The 15,970-nt window shown below is 40.5% G+C and overlaps 1 protein-coding gene across 3 annotated transcripts in view; it reads left to right on the forward strand.

The window, feature by feature from the left end:
- irak1 (interleukin-1 receptor-associated kinase 1) overlaps window positions 1-15,970 on the forward strand; it is a 75,504-nt gene that overhangs the window by 13,445 nt on the left and 46,089 nt on the right. For all 3 annotated transcript variants that reach the window (XM_060932455.1, XM_060932458.1, XM_060932457.1), the window contains exons 2-4: window positions 870-1,037; window positions 8,809-8,940; window positions 11,500-11,600. In XM_060932455.1, the coding sequence (XP_060788438.1) occupies window positions 870-1,037; window positions 8,809-8,940; window positions 11,500-11,600 (401 nt within the window). The remainder of the gene's footprint in view (window positions 1-869; window positions 1,038-8,808; window positions 8,941-11,499; window positions 11,601-15,970) is intronic.

Below are 15,970 nucleotides of genomic sequence, written 5' to 3' on the forward strand. Positions count from 1 at the left end.
TTCGGACCAAAGCAAGTGAACCCTCGAACTATCCTGGTCTGAATACACCCTTAGTGTGACAAACATGAAAAAGAAAAAGAAATCAGGAAGGGGGCAAATACTTTTTCACACCACTCTCTATCTATCTATCTATCTATCTATCTATCTATCTATCTATCTATGCTATATTTACTGTCTGGACATGGGATCAGAAAACTATTTTATTTATAAGCAGTAGCCACGTGGACCCATAGGGTACCTATTTTCTCTCTCTCTCTCTCTCTCTCTCTCTCTCTCTCTCTCTCTCTCTCTCTCTTTAAATATGCTAATTTCTCTGCAAGTCAGAATTCAGTCAGATTGGCCCTTTAAAGGATTGATTTTCATATGAAATGAAATGAAATCTCCTGACAAGTCGCTTCTTCTTGCCACACAGTGCCAGTTTTCAGTAGCGTAGAGACCGTACCATCTGTGAAACCGAGATATCGACTCTCAGTCACTTGAAGACAGATTGTAGTATCTGTTCATGGGAACAAGATTTATTTACGTCGTCTTTTAGATACTGATCCCCCCGTCTTCCTTACACGTGATGATGATTATTATTGCATGTTTACTGTATTAGTCAGTTTTTCCCATCATTGTTTATGTTGGATAAATAAAAGTCTGGATGGAGTCATTTAAGGTCCAGACCTCTTTGAGGTTTTTTTTTTTTTAATAAGTTGACTGTCAGGTTTGTAGGTCAAGATTAAACAATGGGAAAAAAAAAAAAGAAAAGTCATGACTCGGTCAGTACTCTTCCCTAAATGAGTGATTCATTATGATGTTTTACAACATTTCCTGAATGAAGAAAGTGAATTGTTTCCCTCTTTTTTTTTTTTTTTAAAACATTCCAGCTTCCCGAGTTATTTGTGACCAAACAGAGCTTCGGCTCGTGGAGCAGAACAGCAGACGGACGGAAACACTAATGCACAAGTGGGGCTGCAGGAACGGGACGGTCGGAGAGCTCATAACCATCCTGCAAGATCTGGAGCTGTTGAGACCTCGAGATATCATTCTTAGATGTGAGTAGGATGGGACGGTGGTGGTCCACGTTTCGATCCTGATTTTGAAGTGATGTCTGTGTGAAGTTCCACGTGTTCCTCATGTGCTCATGTGGGTTTTCTTTGGGTTCTCTGGGTTCCTTCAGGGATCAGTAAAGAGCCATCAATCAACCAATCACTAATGTTGAGCATTCTGGGGATTGACTCCAGATCCATTTCAACCGTAACCAATAATAAAGCCCTTACTGGAAAGGAATATATATATATATATATATATATATATATATATATATATATATATATATATATTTATATATATATATATATATTCTCACCTCGTACAGCCTGTAAACCACAGCTAAGGAAGCACTTTTGGCCAAAATTTCCTGTTTCTCTGGAAACTTTGTGTAACTTTCACTAAATCACTATCTATTCTATCCACAGCAACAAAATATGGAATAAAAGTATTTCATGGTAGGAACGTACAGTTTTTTGTTTTTTTCAATTATTATTATTATTATTATTATTATTATTATTATTATCGCAATTTCACAACTTGCTACCATCATTTCGCTGGTTTGTTTACATTCTAAGTAGTGCTGTCAAAAATGTCGCGTTATTATCGCGTTAACTTGACTCAATTTTAACGGCGATAATTTTTTTTATCGCGAGATTAACGCTCTGTGACATGATGTAGGTTTTTCATAAGCTTTTGAAACTGCCAGGAACTTGGAACAGAGACTTTGCTTAGAAAAACGATAGCAGCTAGACTGTAATGCCACGCCCCGCACAGCCAGAGTCCTCTGCCCTCCCCCCAAAGCACCAGCGCGGGCAGGGCGCGCTAGCCCCGCCCCTCGGGACGAAGAGCCACGGTGCTCGGCTTAGGTTTCGTTTTCCCATCGGCGGCTCCAGCCCGACTTTGCAGTGGCTGTAACAAGACGTGTTATGCTCTGCAATAAAAAAAAACATTGGTACAAAGCAAGCCCATTCACTTTTTTATGCTGATAAGAGAATTACAATGGTTTTTCATGTGACAAAAATGTGCGATTAAATTGCGATTAATCGCGAGTTAACTATGACAGTCGCGACATTAATTGCGATTAAATATTTTAATCGCTTGACAGCACTAATTCTAAGCAGAAATTATTTCGTCAGACGTTTTAGATAAAGTTTTTATTTATCGAATTTGTAAAAAAAAAATTTTTTAAATGCTCCGTTTCTCAAAATCCAGTGAATGTGGATAACATAAAAGAGTTATTCCAGTCAGTCTTGTCGTACACAGCTTATAGCGGTCAGCTCATGTATGACTCGATTTTGCAGAATAACTGTTAACCCTCATCCTACCATGCTATTTTACACCTTAATCTTACCATGTGGGGTCCGTTTGGACCCCAATACTTTTCTTTAAAATTAAATCTTATAAAGACAAAATCACCAGATAAGTTTTGTTCAGAACATCTTGTATTAATAACAGCAATACACTAATGCCGCTTTTCCACTACAAACGCGGCTGAGTCGGGCTGAGCCGTGCCGTGCTGAGTCGGGCTGAGCGGGGCTGTTGGAGTTGCATTTCGACTACAACCGCGCTGAACCGTGCTGGCTGGAAGTGGGTGGACACATTGGGTGGAGTTAGCGAAAGTGGGTGGACGTCAGGTGATGTCGTTAAGCAGCGCAAACAGTGACATCAGTGATCTTTTAAGCGGTAGTCTCACGACCCGAATAGTAAACAATAAACATGGAGGACATGGAGTCGTTAGTGGTGCTGTGGCTTGTTGTCACCGACAACGCGGACAGATACTGGCAAGAGCGTATAGATGAGGCGAGGCGCATAAGGCTTCAGAAATTCTCGTAATTCGTAATTCTTCTCCTTCCGGGTTTGCGGTGTTTACAGATCCCAGCGCGCTCGCGGGGCGTGTGTGGGCATGTGAGGACACTCCTCCTCACCGATCAGTGCACAGGGGAGTGTCTGCTCACGCCCCCAACCTCACTCGGCTCGCTTTGGCTCGCTTCAGCCCCACTCCAAAACGGTGCGAGTTTTAGGGGCTAAGCAGGGCTGAAGCGAGCCGAGTCGTGCTGGTTTTTGGTAGTCGAAACGTGAGCCGTGTCGGGCTGAAGTGAGCTGAAAAAGGGTAGTGGAAAAGGGCCATAAAGGGCCCAAGGCATAAAGAACACACTTAACCTTCATCCTACCAGCCAGTTTTACATACACAAACTACCAGGCGGGGTCCGTATGGACCCCAGGAGGGAATACCTTGAAATCAATGCAGTAAGAACCAATTCAATGCAGCAAACAGACATAACTTTATTGAAGAACAAAATCCACTATGGCTGAATATCAATGATGTATTATAAATGCAATAACATTGCAATAACTAGCATACATGTAGCAAATTATAGCGCCACAAAAATAATTGGCATTATATACATGATTTTTGCAGCTCATGCAGCTGTAAAACATTCTGGATTACAACTTAGGTCTTTTCTTACAGAATTTAAAACAAAAAAGTAATTGTAAAATAATTTAGGGCTTTTGTTTTGCAGCCTGTGCTTATTGCAGCAGTGGGGTCCACACGGACCCCAAGAAGGAATGCCTTGGTAGTTTCATTATGGAACATAAAAGAAATAAAAGAAGTTAACTTTCAGTGTGCTATTCAATTATAAAATGAAAGACAGATAAACTTTACTCTGGGGTCTGGTTGGACCCCAGTAACAAATTAATTATACCTTCACAATGCAAAAAGCTGATCTTCCGATGCTTTAGTGTTTTAATTAAGACATAAATTCCGACAAATTCATAAAACGGTGAGGCAGCATGTCACATATTTTTAAAATGGCAAACAAACATATAGGTGCGGGGTCCAGATGGACCCCACTTGGTAGGATGAAGGGTAAATATATATTTGCATCTAGATGTTGGATTAGTCATGGACTCGATTAGCCTTCCGAGGAATTAAAAAAAAAAAAGAAAAGTATTTGGAAGTGAATATACTTGTAGACCGAACTAGTGTTTCGAAAAGTCTTCACACACTGCATTTTGCTTGTGTGAGCTCATTATTCTTTTCAGCTCCCATCATTTGAGCTGTCATTGATGTGAACATTTCTGTGTAGCAGATTCGCAGCACTAACGTTGTGTTAAATCCAAAAATGAGCACTGTCTGGTTTTATTCAACACTGATGCTTTTGTTATGTCTAAAATAATTTAAGATGATCGTCGCTCGGAATTATTTGCTCGGTTGGTGGAGCCGTAGTTTGAATCCTGACGATGCGGCCGTCATACCTGGCTGGGAGTCTGAGAGCGTAATTGGTTGTGGCTGTGACAGAGAATAATGGTCTCTCTCTCTCTCTCTCTCTCTCTCTCTCTCTCTCTCTCTCTCGACAAGTGTAATAACTGCCGTAAACAGACGTGTAAACAGGATAGGGCAAATCACTGATGTCAAATCTGTGTAATATAATGGATTGGTTAGAAGAATTTTATTTCATTTTGCTATTTTCTTCTTCTTCTTCTTTCGGCTGTTCCCGTTAGGGGTCGCCACAGCGGATAATGTCCCTCTGTATCTTTTTCTGTAGCACCAACCATCCTCATGTCCTCCTTCACTGCATCCGTAATAGGCTTGACCGCTGCGCTGATGAACCTCCCATACATCCGTCTGGGAGAACAGCATGTTTTCGTTTGGCCTTTAAAGACATTTAAAAGTGTTTACATAAAACTAATGTCGATCCAAGAATAAATACCATATTTACGGAATATATCGTTAATTCTGTACAGCGTTGTGATGAGCTTCTTGTGTGACGCAATACACCAAACTCACAGACGCCGCCATCTTGGGTTTTTTATTGATATTCGTCACCGGTCTGTGAGTTTGGTTGTTCCTTCCAGCTCGCTCACTGTTGGTTCAATCAGCTTGAAACTCATGATTCCCACCTAGTGGTCGAATCTCTCATGGTGACTTGATTTTCCAATAAAATCGACTGAACACTTTGCTGTCTAGCGCCCGCGAAAGATCCGATCACCGAGGAAAATTTTGTATCCTTCCGGGGGGGAGTCTATCATTTTCTGACTATTTTTTTCATGGAGAAAAAACGAGAAGGTGTATAAATATCAGTGATACTGTTTTGAAGAGAATGAACAAAAGTTTGACCCTCTTATTTATACACAGCGTATTCGAGCACTGCCGTTTAAAATGAACACACCTGCTAAATTCTGGCTTTTACGTTTAAACAAAAAGGATGGACCAATTTCATTGATGTATTACTTTTAAGTCTGCTAGGTGCATAATTGTGATCTACAAGAAGAAGAAGAAGGCTTTATGTGTAACTCTTACCCTGATACTCAGAATTCTAAATCTCTTTATTTTTGGCATTTTGGTCTATTCATTTCTGATTGAGGTTTTTTTTTTTTTCCTCTCATGAATGGAAAATTAAACCAGTGGAAAATGGTTGCTTGTTTGTGACCCGGGCAACAGACAGAAATGGAAATTTTATAAGACACTGGATTTTCAAATATTCATACTTTTTTTAGACACATTTCCAAAATTAAGCAAGTTTTCAATTATTAATAATTCAAAATTGCAGCAAAAAGAAGAACGTCCAGGGACCGTCCCAGAGTTTACCAGACATCATGAGCATGAATGAATGCAAATCAGATAGAGAATATCCCACCTACCCCTTGACATACAAAAAAAAAAAAAAACACATGCAGCCAGATCAGTCCATTGCAAACAGAAATTAATTGCATAAATAGATGCATATGTATCTATAGTAGGGATGTTAACCGATGACCGATGGTTGACCGAATCAACGTCAACCGGTTAATTTTTTTTTGGTTGTCGGTTAAAAAAAAAATCAATCGTTTTGAAGCTGCCGATTTTGGAGCGGAGAACCTGGAATTCTGTGTTGTAAACGCTTGGGGCATGCCATGCGGTGTAAGGACGACAGCCGACAAATCAGAAACACCCATTCAGTCATGTCCCGCCCTCCCGCCCCAGTTGAAGACAGCTGCCACTCGGCGAAAGAAAAGTCTCAAAAAGTATCAGGCTAGACTTTTTAGCTTACAAATTACTATTTTTTTTTTTTTTTTTTATTATTATTATTAGAAGGCACATCGAGTTTAGTCCTGCCTTGGCCAGTGCATTCTGAAAGTATGTTTCGGTCTGTAGCCAACAATGCATGTTATTGCAGATCATTTCTCTCCACACAAACTAAAGGCGCAGATGCCGACTTTTGGAGGGCAGGGGAGAGAATGAAATGACAGCGGTGTCTGGAGGGGGCGTGACAAACGCAGCTTTTATGTCTGTGAGCCAAGTCGGTGACGGCTTCAGAGCAACTTCAGTACCATGCAGTAATGGCGTGTTGATATTGGTAACGGCGTTATAACGATTGTAGCTAATTAATTAGATTACCTGGCGTTATAACAGCCTTTATTTTAACGCCGTTATTCCCATCACTGAATGTTATGTACTACTTCTAGCACTTGACTTTATTTTCATGGCCAACTGAAACTGTCTCTAAGCTGGAGCCATTTGTCCTCCGCTCCAATACAAACCCCTCGACATCAGTGCCGCGTTTGACTAAATGTTTCGCGCTGTAGAAAAGGTAATGTGAGTGGAGGGCAGCGACTGGGACTGAATGTGCGGATGTTCGCGGTTAGATTTAGAATAGATTCTAATAATTCCAATTCTAGAATTTTAAACTCATAGGTTAACCGGCTAATGAGGCTCGGTGGTCGGTCAAGATTTTTTTTAGTTTTCGCCATCCCTAATCTATAGGGGAGCACTGTGTGCCTCATGGGAGATTTTCAGCCTCCATATTTGCCATGAAAGTCAGAAATGGTTGCCATGTAGAAAAGAAATCTTCACGCTCTTTAATTTGATACATCATACAACACTATGACGACTACTTTAAAAAATGTCCTGTTATTCCGATCCATAAATCTCATCTTTGGTGTTCCTCTTTTCCTTCGACTTGGCAACTCGATCTTCAGCGTTCTTTTCCCAATATACCCTGGATCTCTCCTCTGTACATGTCCAAACCATTTCAATCTCGCCTGTCTTACTTTGTCTCGAAGCTGTCCTACATGTCCTGTCCCTCTAATACAGGGCTTTTCAAAGTGTGGGGCGCGCCCCCCCTGGGGGGCGCCAGAGTTCTTCGGGGGGGGGCGCAACGTGAGGAAACATAAACCAGAATAAGTTACTATTGCGGACATTTAGCGAACTTCAGCTAGCTTTTGCCAGAGACAAAATGGATCGATTTTTAGTACCTAAAGCTACAGTGAGCGAGGAGACAGAGTCTGGGCCAAGCAAAAAAACAGACCCTCCAGGATTTCGCGATGTTGTGATTTGCAACTTCAACGCAAATTCAACCAATCCCCGCGAATTCAGGGCGGTGTTGCAATTATATCCAATCACCGCAACCTTCCCGCAAATTTGACCAATCGTTGGCGTCGTCTTGAGGTGACGTCGACAAACTACCTTCCGCCTTACTTCCGTGTATACGTTCAAGAGAAGCAGCATGCGCGCAGTGTTGCCAGATTGGGCGGTTTTAAGTGCAATTTGGCGGGTTTTGAATATATTTTGGACTGGAAAACGTCAGCAGTATCTGGCAACATTGCATGATGTGCGAGTCAGTGTTTATATAGGCTTAAATTCTGTTACTGAAAGTGTGTTATGTTTACAGTGAAGGACTGTGTGCACTTTGCATTATTTTTTACTTAATACAAGAAATTAATGGATGCCAAAATTTTTGCCAAAATGGTATTTTATTTTCCATTGTTTAGGCAGCTTCAGCATCATACTGTGAGATTCTGTTCAAATTGTTGTTTTTTTTCTTCTATGAAGCCTGAGCCATTTATTTTATTAGTTTATAATTATTGTTTAATTTAGTCTTCAGGAGAGACTGCCTGCACACAGGACTAGTATTAATAGTTTTTTTTCTTGCATGAAAGCTGAGGCATTTATATTATATTTTAAGGTAACTTCATGTTGTGCTGTGAGGTTCTCTGCACTTTAACTTTTGAACCAACAGGTGCATTTGGATAAGTAAAGCCTATTTTTCTGCATTTTTGTAGTCCTGGTAATCTTTTATATTGGTAAAGTTGTTTATAGGACCATTTCTCAGTGTCTTTGTTTTTTTAATCAATAGTTTTTTGGTAATAAGTTAATATTTAACATATCACTCAATTTTAATCACAAAAAGAGAAAATCGCAACAATTTCTCGCAACTTTCACTTCCTCCCGTAATGTAATCGCAACAAAAACTTAAAAAACACCGCAACTTTCATCGCAATTTTTTGGAAAAACCCCGCAACATCAAACATTTTAGCCCGCAACAATCACAAAAAAGGCCTATCAATCCTGGGGGGACTGAAAAAAGAAGGAAGTATGACCACGATTATTTAAAGTTTGGATTTTCATGGACTGGATCTGAAGAAGCTCCACTGCCACAGTGTGTCGTCTGCCAAGAGGTGCTAGCTAACGATGCTATGAGATGTTTAAAATGTGTAAAACAAGATGTTTTAAAAAGAAAAGCACAGATGTTTAAAATGTGTAAAAGAAAAAAATAAAAATATGTACAACAACCATTTTTTTAAAAATACGAATGGAACATTAAGTATAGCAACAACAAAAATTGTAAGGGAGGTGCTGTTGTTTATTTGCTCTTTGAGGGGGGGCTGACTCTCCCACACTTTGAAAACCCCTGCTCTAATATATTCATTTCTAATCCTGTCCAACTTTGTCATGAGAATCTCAACTGGATTATAAATAATTTGCTTCTCTGTGTTTGTGTGTGTGTACAGCATGGCATATTCCGCAGCCGAGCTCTGTCTCCTCCAAATCCCTACCACCACAGAGTATCACCCGCTACAGCTCACCGCCCCCATCACGCTTTACCCCCTCGAAAGACGTCACCCGATCCCTCACTATTCTAGGTAACTCCTTACTCATGCACACTGCGACACACTTTTCTGTTACATCACTGCATCCACAGTCTTATTCGAACGTTACAACCGTTCGAGCTCATCAGAGACGGCCGATTCGGTACGAACACTTTGGACCCAGTCTTTAAAAACCGTAATATGCTTTTCAAAAAAATTTAATTCGAGAGAGCTTTTTTTTTTTAATGCTTTTCAGTGTTACATTTTTTGTAGATGTTAAAAACAATCGAACACACTATTTAGTTTATTTTTCAAATGTCTGTCAAACCTGCTGTGTGTATATACACAGAGTACTGTGCAAAAGTCTTGGCGCCCCCGTCAAACTTTTTTTTTTTAATTGAGTCAAAACATTTTAGAGTTCCAAACTTTATTTTTTCTTTCCCAGCACAAAATTAAATGTGACCAGAATAAAAATTTTTGTATCTGAGCAGCATCTTGCACAAGAGAGCACTTTTCAGAAAAGAAAACATAGTGAAGGCTACTGGGTTTTGGTGCAAAATTAAGAAGAGAATGTGACAAAGTGTCCAGAAGAACTGTGGCTGGTTCCACAAGAACCTTTTCCTTATAAAACTGCACTCATTGGACCTGAGACTACCATTTTTTTTTTTTTTTCAAAGCAAAGGGTCGTCTCACACCAAATACTGACTTTATATTCATTTATTACGGCTAACTGTTTATAGTATTTTTTTTTTTTTTTTAATGTTGAAACATTTCATTTCATCATTTTTTTTTTTTAAAGCCATTTTTGGTCAGCAGCATTTCTTTACATGTGCCTAAGACTTTTGTACAGGACTGTACATATATATATATATATATATATATATATATATATATATATATATATATATATATATATATATATTTTTTTTTTTTTCTCTATATCATCCATATTTACATGCACAGTACTAAAACATATACAACAAATTGATGGCACGTCAAGTCTTAAGTCACATTAATTGATATCATTTTTTAAATCTGTGTATCACGTCTAAAACCCATACGTTGGTTATCCCGGTTTAGATTCTGTTCCTCAATAAGTGCAAGAAAATATTTGACTTCGTTGCATTTAAAGTCATTATTATATAGCTATGTTTTGGCTCCATGGATTTATTTATTTATTTTTTATTTTTTTAAATGTTGCGTTAAAAATATAAGTTAATGATCACGGTCTTGTCTTTGCTGTATAATTCACAGAAAAAAAAACCACTTAAGTCAAAAAAACATGATATAAGTACTGTTTTTGACTTGTGTATAAACAGTAGTTACAGGTTGTTCAGTCAGGATGTAACAATTGCTGGGTTTCACGTGACGTCACATCCGCCTCATTAGTTATTCAAAACTTTAGCTGGTGGTCGACCAAAGCTCAGTTGACAAAGCGTTTGTACGGAGAAGGTGCATTGCTCGCATCAAAAATGCCTTACGCTTGCGTTGTTTTAGGTTGTTCGAATCGATCAAACCGTGAAAGTGGAAAAAAGTTTCTTCAGGGTTCCACGTGAACTAATAAAGGGTGAACGAACACAGGATTTCACAAAAAGGTGGCTTTCGAACCTCTCAGTGAAATCGAAGGGAGTCGAGTCGAAGCACGCTGGAGTTTGCAGTGATCACTTGGTGAAAGGTTTGTATTTCCCTCTCAGCTACGTCCTTAGGGTTTTCCAAGTACTTTTCTTGCTATGTGCCGTTATTTTACGGGACTTTTTTTTTTAGTCACGAAGCGCTAAAGTCCCCAGCTGTTTCTTTGTTCACTCCTCACAAAGTCCATATGCATGAAGGTCGCGACAAAATTCTTCCCCAGCCGTACAGTTACAATGCACCGTGATCACTTGTCCGTCTTGTTTAACTAAGATCCAGGTCTTTAAAGGGGTTTCTGATGATCTTTGTGAATGATTTAGCTGAGAGATAAGAGCCAACACAAGTCAGAATCAAGCCGACTGTTCTTTGTTTACACTTCAACTTGCAGCGCTTCGTTGTAAAGACGCAAACAAAAAGCTTTTTAAAAAAAAAATACTTATACGGGCAAAAACAATCCAGGATTCGTTCGGCAACGACTTGATCCCGAGGTCCTTTACCCAGCCACATACAAAAAAAAAAAGTCGTAAGCCTCCATACTCTTCCACGCTTTCATCTGTTTTGCGGTGTAGAAGGACGTCTGCAACACCAGATAGTTCGAGATGTCGGGGAACTCGACTGAAGGGTAGTTTTCGAGACCGTACGATACGATAAATCCTTCTTTCCCAGACTGTAGGGGTCGATTCCATTGCACACAGCAATCTTCTGAATATATCTAAAGCCAGCAGTGGTGTCTAGTTTACGAGCGTACTCTGATAACTTCTTGCGAGTTGTTTGCACTACGGCAGCCGTTTAGACCACCAGCTATTTCACTTCCGGTAAAACTTTCCGCAAAGAAAAGTAACGTGACTGAAACCCAGCAATAGCTACATTTCCTACAACATGAATCAGTTTCTTCATTATAATCCCATCTGTTTGTTTGATTCTCAGTTGTTTGAAATTTTTTAATAGTTCACTGTCGTACTTTGGTTTTGTTTGCATCCTTAGACACCAAGCTGCTATCCAAACCTGGACCTCCACCCCCTGATCCGACCAGATCATGTCCCTGTCCACCATCAGCAGTTTTAAAAGAAGGAAAAAAAGAAGAGGTAAATATATTCGATTTGTGCCAAGACTAGATATGTGCTGCTAATCAATCCTAATATGACACGCTGCGATATTTCGTACGCTAGCTGTTGGTACTTCTTAACGGCTTTGGTTTTGAACACGCTGGATGGCGGCACCACGTGTTTTTGAAGAAGACAACCTTTTACTAATTTAATTTTAAAATAAAGTATTTTGTTCAGGGGCGGCACGGTGGTGTAGTGGTTAGCGCTGTCGCCTCGCAGCAAGAAGGTCCGGGTTCGAGCCCCGTGGCCGGCGAGGGCCTTTCTGTGCGGAGTTTGCATGTTCTCCCCGTGTCCGTGTGGGTTTCCTCCGGGTGCTCCGGTTTCCCCCACAGTCCAAAGACATGCAGGTTAGGTTAACTGGTGACTCTAAATTGACCGTAGGTGTGAATGTGAGTGTGAATGGTTGTCTGTGTCTATGTGTCAGCCCTGTGATGACCTGGCGACTTGTCCAGGGTGTACCCCGCCTTTCGCCCGTAGTCAGCTGGGATAGGCTCCAGCTCGCCTGCGACCCTGTAGAACAGGATAAAGCGGTTAGAGATAATGAGATGAGATGAGATAACACCAAAATATGCAGACACATTCAGAAAGAAAAGTTCTAGTAGCAGAGGAATTCGACAACACTCGTCCGTTGCATGCGACGAAGACCAGAAACAGCATCATTTAAAAATTTGTGAAATAAAAAAGAATACAAAGATGTAACAAATTCGCTCATTGATTTTGAGTGCGGTGTGTTCGCTGATGGCTAATGAGGCCAGTGTTGGCGCGAAACATCTGACCACAAGTGGTGCACATGGGTCCATTCTGAGTGGGTTCAGTTGTGCTTGCCGCCCTCCTCTTGCACTCTTCACGCTTGCGTTGGGCTTCGCGAATTCTTCTTTCCTCATAGGCCTCGCTGCCTTTGGAGAGGGTGGATCGCCATGCTGATCTCTCCTGGGCCTTTCTTTCCCAGTTGTCAGGATTGATGCCAAGGTCTTTCAGGGAGATTTTCAAGCTGTCCTTGTATCATTTCTTTGAGCCCCCTCACGCTCTCTTGCCCTCCGCCAGTTCGCCATAGAACAGTTTTTTTGGCAAGCGGCATTCTTCCATTCTGGAGATGTGACCAGCCCATCGAACTTGTGCCTTTTTCAGTATGGTGTGGACACTGCTGAATTTGGACCATAGGAGCACTTCAGTGTCAGGGATCTTGTCACGCCAGGAGATCGAAAACAGTTTTCGCAGGCAGTTCAGGTAGAACCGGTTTAGACTGTCCAAGTTTCGCAAGCATACTGCAATGATGGTAGGACGACTGCTTGGTAGACTTGCACTTTTGTTTTTAGCTTGATGCCACACCACACTAGCCTAGTAAACTAGACCCACCCGCCTAGCGGCCAAAAATATTTTTGCCTGCGAGTGGGTCTAGCCTCACACCATATAAACAAAAACACCCCAGGCATCAAATCGTGCCCGCCAATCACAACGCAAGGTTTTTGTTTGGATTCTTTGGGCGGGCTTTTGCAGGAGTGACGACAAAGCTGCGCGACGCTGGAGAAAGCACAACAGGAAAGATGGCTACGGCTAGTGAACAGCGCGCGTTTGACTCCGCTTTGGAATCAGTTTTAGAAGAATTAGACTTGGAGTTTTCGTTGAAACATGAGCAGGAAGAGGCTCTCCACTCATTCCTTTTCAAGAAGGACGTTTTCGCTGTTTTGCCGACCGGCTATGGCAAAAGTCTGATCTACCAGCTGGCTCCGCTCGTAGCCAAAAGGATGGGGCTAGTTTGTGCAGTATGAAGAATTAATAAACAGCTTTGAAACGTTACTTTTTGATTGTTTCTTATTTTCCCGTTATTTTAAATTTAAGGGAAATTATTTCACCAAACACCACTAAATAAAAACTCTCAAAAACAGTTTAAGCAAACCCTTGAAAAACACTTGAAAAAAGTGTATGTTAAGTATGTGGTACAGACTCCAAACTTGTGGTCATTATCTCCAAACTTCTTAATATCTAGAACCTGTTTATTAATTAATACGCATTTTGAAAAATTATTTATTTCAAGGCCTCCCCCACTGCTTTCTGTCGCTCTGACTACGTCACAGTCACTGTTGCGCTGATTGGTCAGAGCGTTGGCCTATACGCACAGAGACAGTTTGAAAGACAGCGGTTTGTTCCTCCCACACCCGTCGGAAATGTCTACGGATCGAGGCCAGACTAAATATTCACATTTAGTCTGGCTTGCCAGGCTAACACCACACAGGTGCACGTAGACGCCCAAAAGCTGCGCTGGCCTTGGAGATCCTCAGATTCACTTCATCATCAATGTTGAGTATGAGTACAATAATAATGCTGGAACTTTGTTTCTGTTATCAAAGGAACATGGTCCTGTGCAAAATGTCACCATGGAACCAGAGTGTAGAAATGAACCTACTGTTCAAGACAGTTCTACTCACACACACTGAACTTTACAACAGCTGCACATATGTGAAATGGAAATAAATCGACTAAGGCAGGAAAAACTATTTTGGATAAAATTGTTGTTGTCCGTTACACACTGATCAACCTGTGTGACTCAGTTGTGCCTTTTGAATCGAGAATAAATGAAAAGGGAACCGAACATTAACCGTTTATTGAAATTATTATTACAAGAGTGATTATAGTTACTATATGACTACAGCTACAACTGGAATGTGCTGATTCTGTTAGTGTTTGTAATTATTGTACCATCCACTATTAGATAAAATTAAAATAAAGTCTTACAATATTGTTTGAAAGTCTAGAGCGATATATGTGTGTTATTTACCAGCTGGGAGGTCCGTATCGTGAAATACCGTGACCGAGGCCTTGAAAGTACTGAGCGAGGCCCTCTGGGCCGAGGTCACGGTATTTCACCATACGGACCGACCTTAAGCTGGTAAATAATATATTTATTTTTTCTTTACCAAATTCTAACAGAAAACGAGAGCGCCTGAAAGGGAAAACCGAGCCGAGCCGCCATTTTGAATCCTCATTCACGGCTGTAATGCAGATGGCTTCCTCCTCGGTATACAAGTGCACTTCCATGGCAGGAAAAAAAACTACATTTTGCCGCCTATGTAGTCCCCTATTTATACAAAATTGAGTCATTCAGGATTCAGCCATGTTTTTGCTCGGCGTTAGCAACAGTTAGAGGTTTTTAGCTTTCTCCTGAAATGTTTTCTTTTATTTCTTCTTCCTCAGGGTAGTAAAACTCGCTTTCGCTGTGAACACTGTCGTTATTGCTATCTATGCTGTAAAATTAATGCTATTATGATGAGAAATGCTGGCAAAAATTAAGATGTTTGATAATCTCATAAATAAATCTTATAAAAAAGATAAATGTTGACAAAAATTGCTACTATGTTTGTTGTTGTGAACGATCGAGTCGCCAGAGGTCCGTAACTGGGGTCCGTAACCGGGGTCTGTATCGTAGGATACGGACCCGCTCGCCCGCCAATCAGAGCGCAGGATTTAATGGGAACCAGACCTCGCAAAAAATTAATTTTGTTATTTTACAAATAACACTTCAGATATTGTTTTAACAATAATAAGCATCACTGTATAAATGATACAGTGCAGATAGCTCTGTAACTACATGTCCTTGGGGTTGCTGAGACATGGATGAGTGGGAATAAGATCTAGCCCACAGTCCAAGTCCTTTGAGAGGAAATGCTTTGGCTTTCGTAACATTCTTTTCTCAATAGCTGATGTCGGGAAAAAGTCTTTACCCAAAGGTTTTCTTGCTTCTGTAGTTTTTCAAAACTGTTCTTCCGTGTCTGGACTTTTCAGGAAAAAGAATGTATATTCCAACGTGTCGCTAATGCTAACGCTAGGTCACAAATCTGCACCGTCACTCCAGTCATTTCGAGGGATTTTGTACGGATTAGAACCACTAATAAACTCTAATTTCCGTGTATATCTATCCTGCGCTTCTTTCTGACTAAGATTGTCCAAGTAATCCGGTAGTAGAATTTTTTTTATTTTTTTTTAGCTGTAGTTTTCTTCGGACAACAGCCGGACATCTCCGCTTGGCTTCAGTATCTGAACAGCCAATCAGCGGGTCCCGTATGTGTTTATGATTTTTATGTCACGATTTACAACCAATGAGAGACACCTTTTGTCAGCTGTCCACCAGTCACAGGTTCCCATGCCACAATGGCAGTATGTTGATAAATATTTAGAGAATAAAAATTATATCATTACGAAATATATGAAACCATCGAAAACAATTTAAAAATCGTAATATATCTATACTGGTTAGAGGTAAGGAGCATTATTCAGTGATATCGTTTCTTATTAACTCCAATCGTGATATAAAAGTTCCAAGTTTGACACCTGCTTGCTTCGACCACGCTGCT

Source organism: Neoarius graeffei, chromosome 10 (genome assembly GCF_027579695.1).
Source record: "Neoarius graeffei isolate fNeoGra1 chromosome 10, fNeoGra1.pri, whole genome shotgun sequence".
NCBI lineage: Eukaryota > Metazoa > Chordata > Actinopteri > Siluriformes > Ariidae > Neoarius > Neoarius graeffei.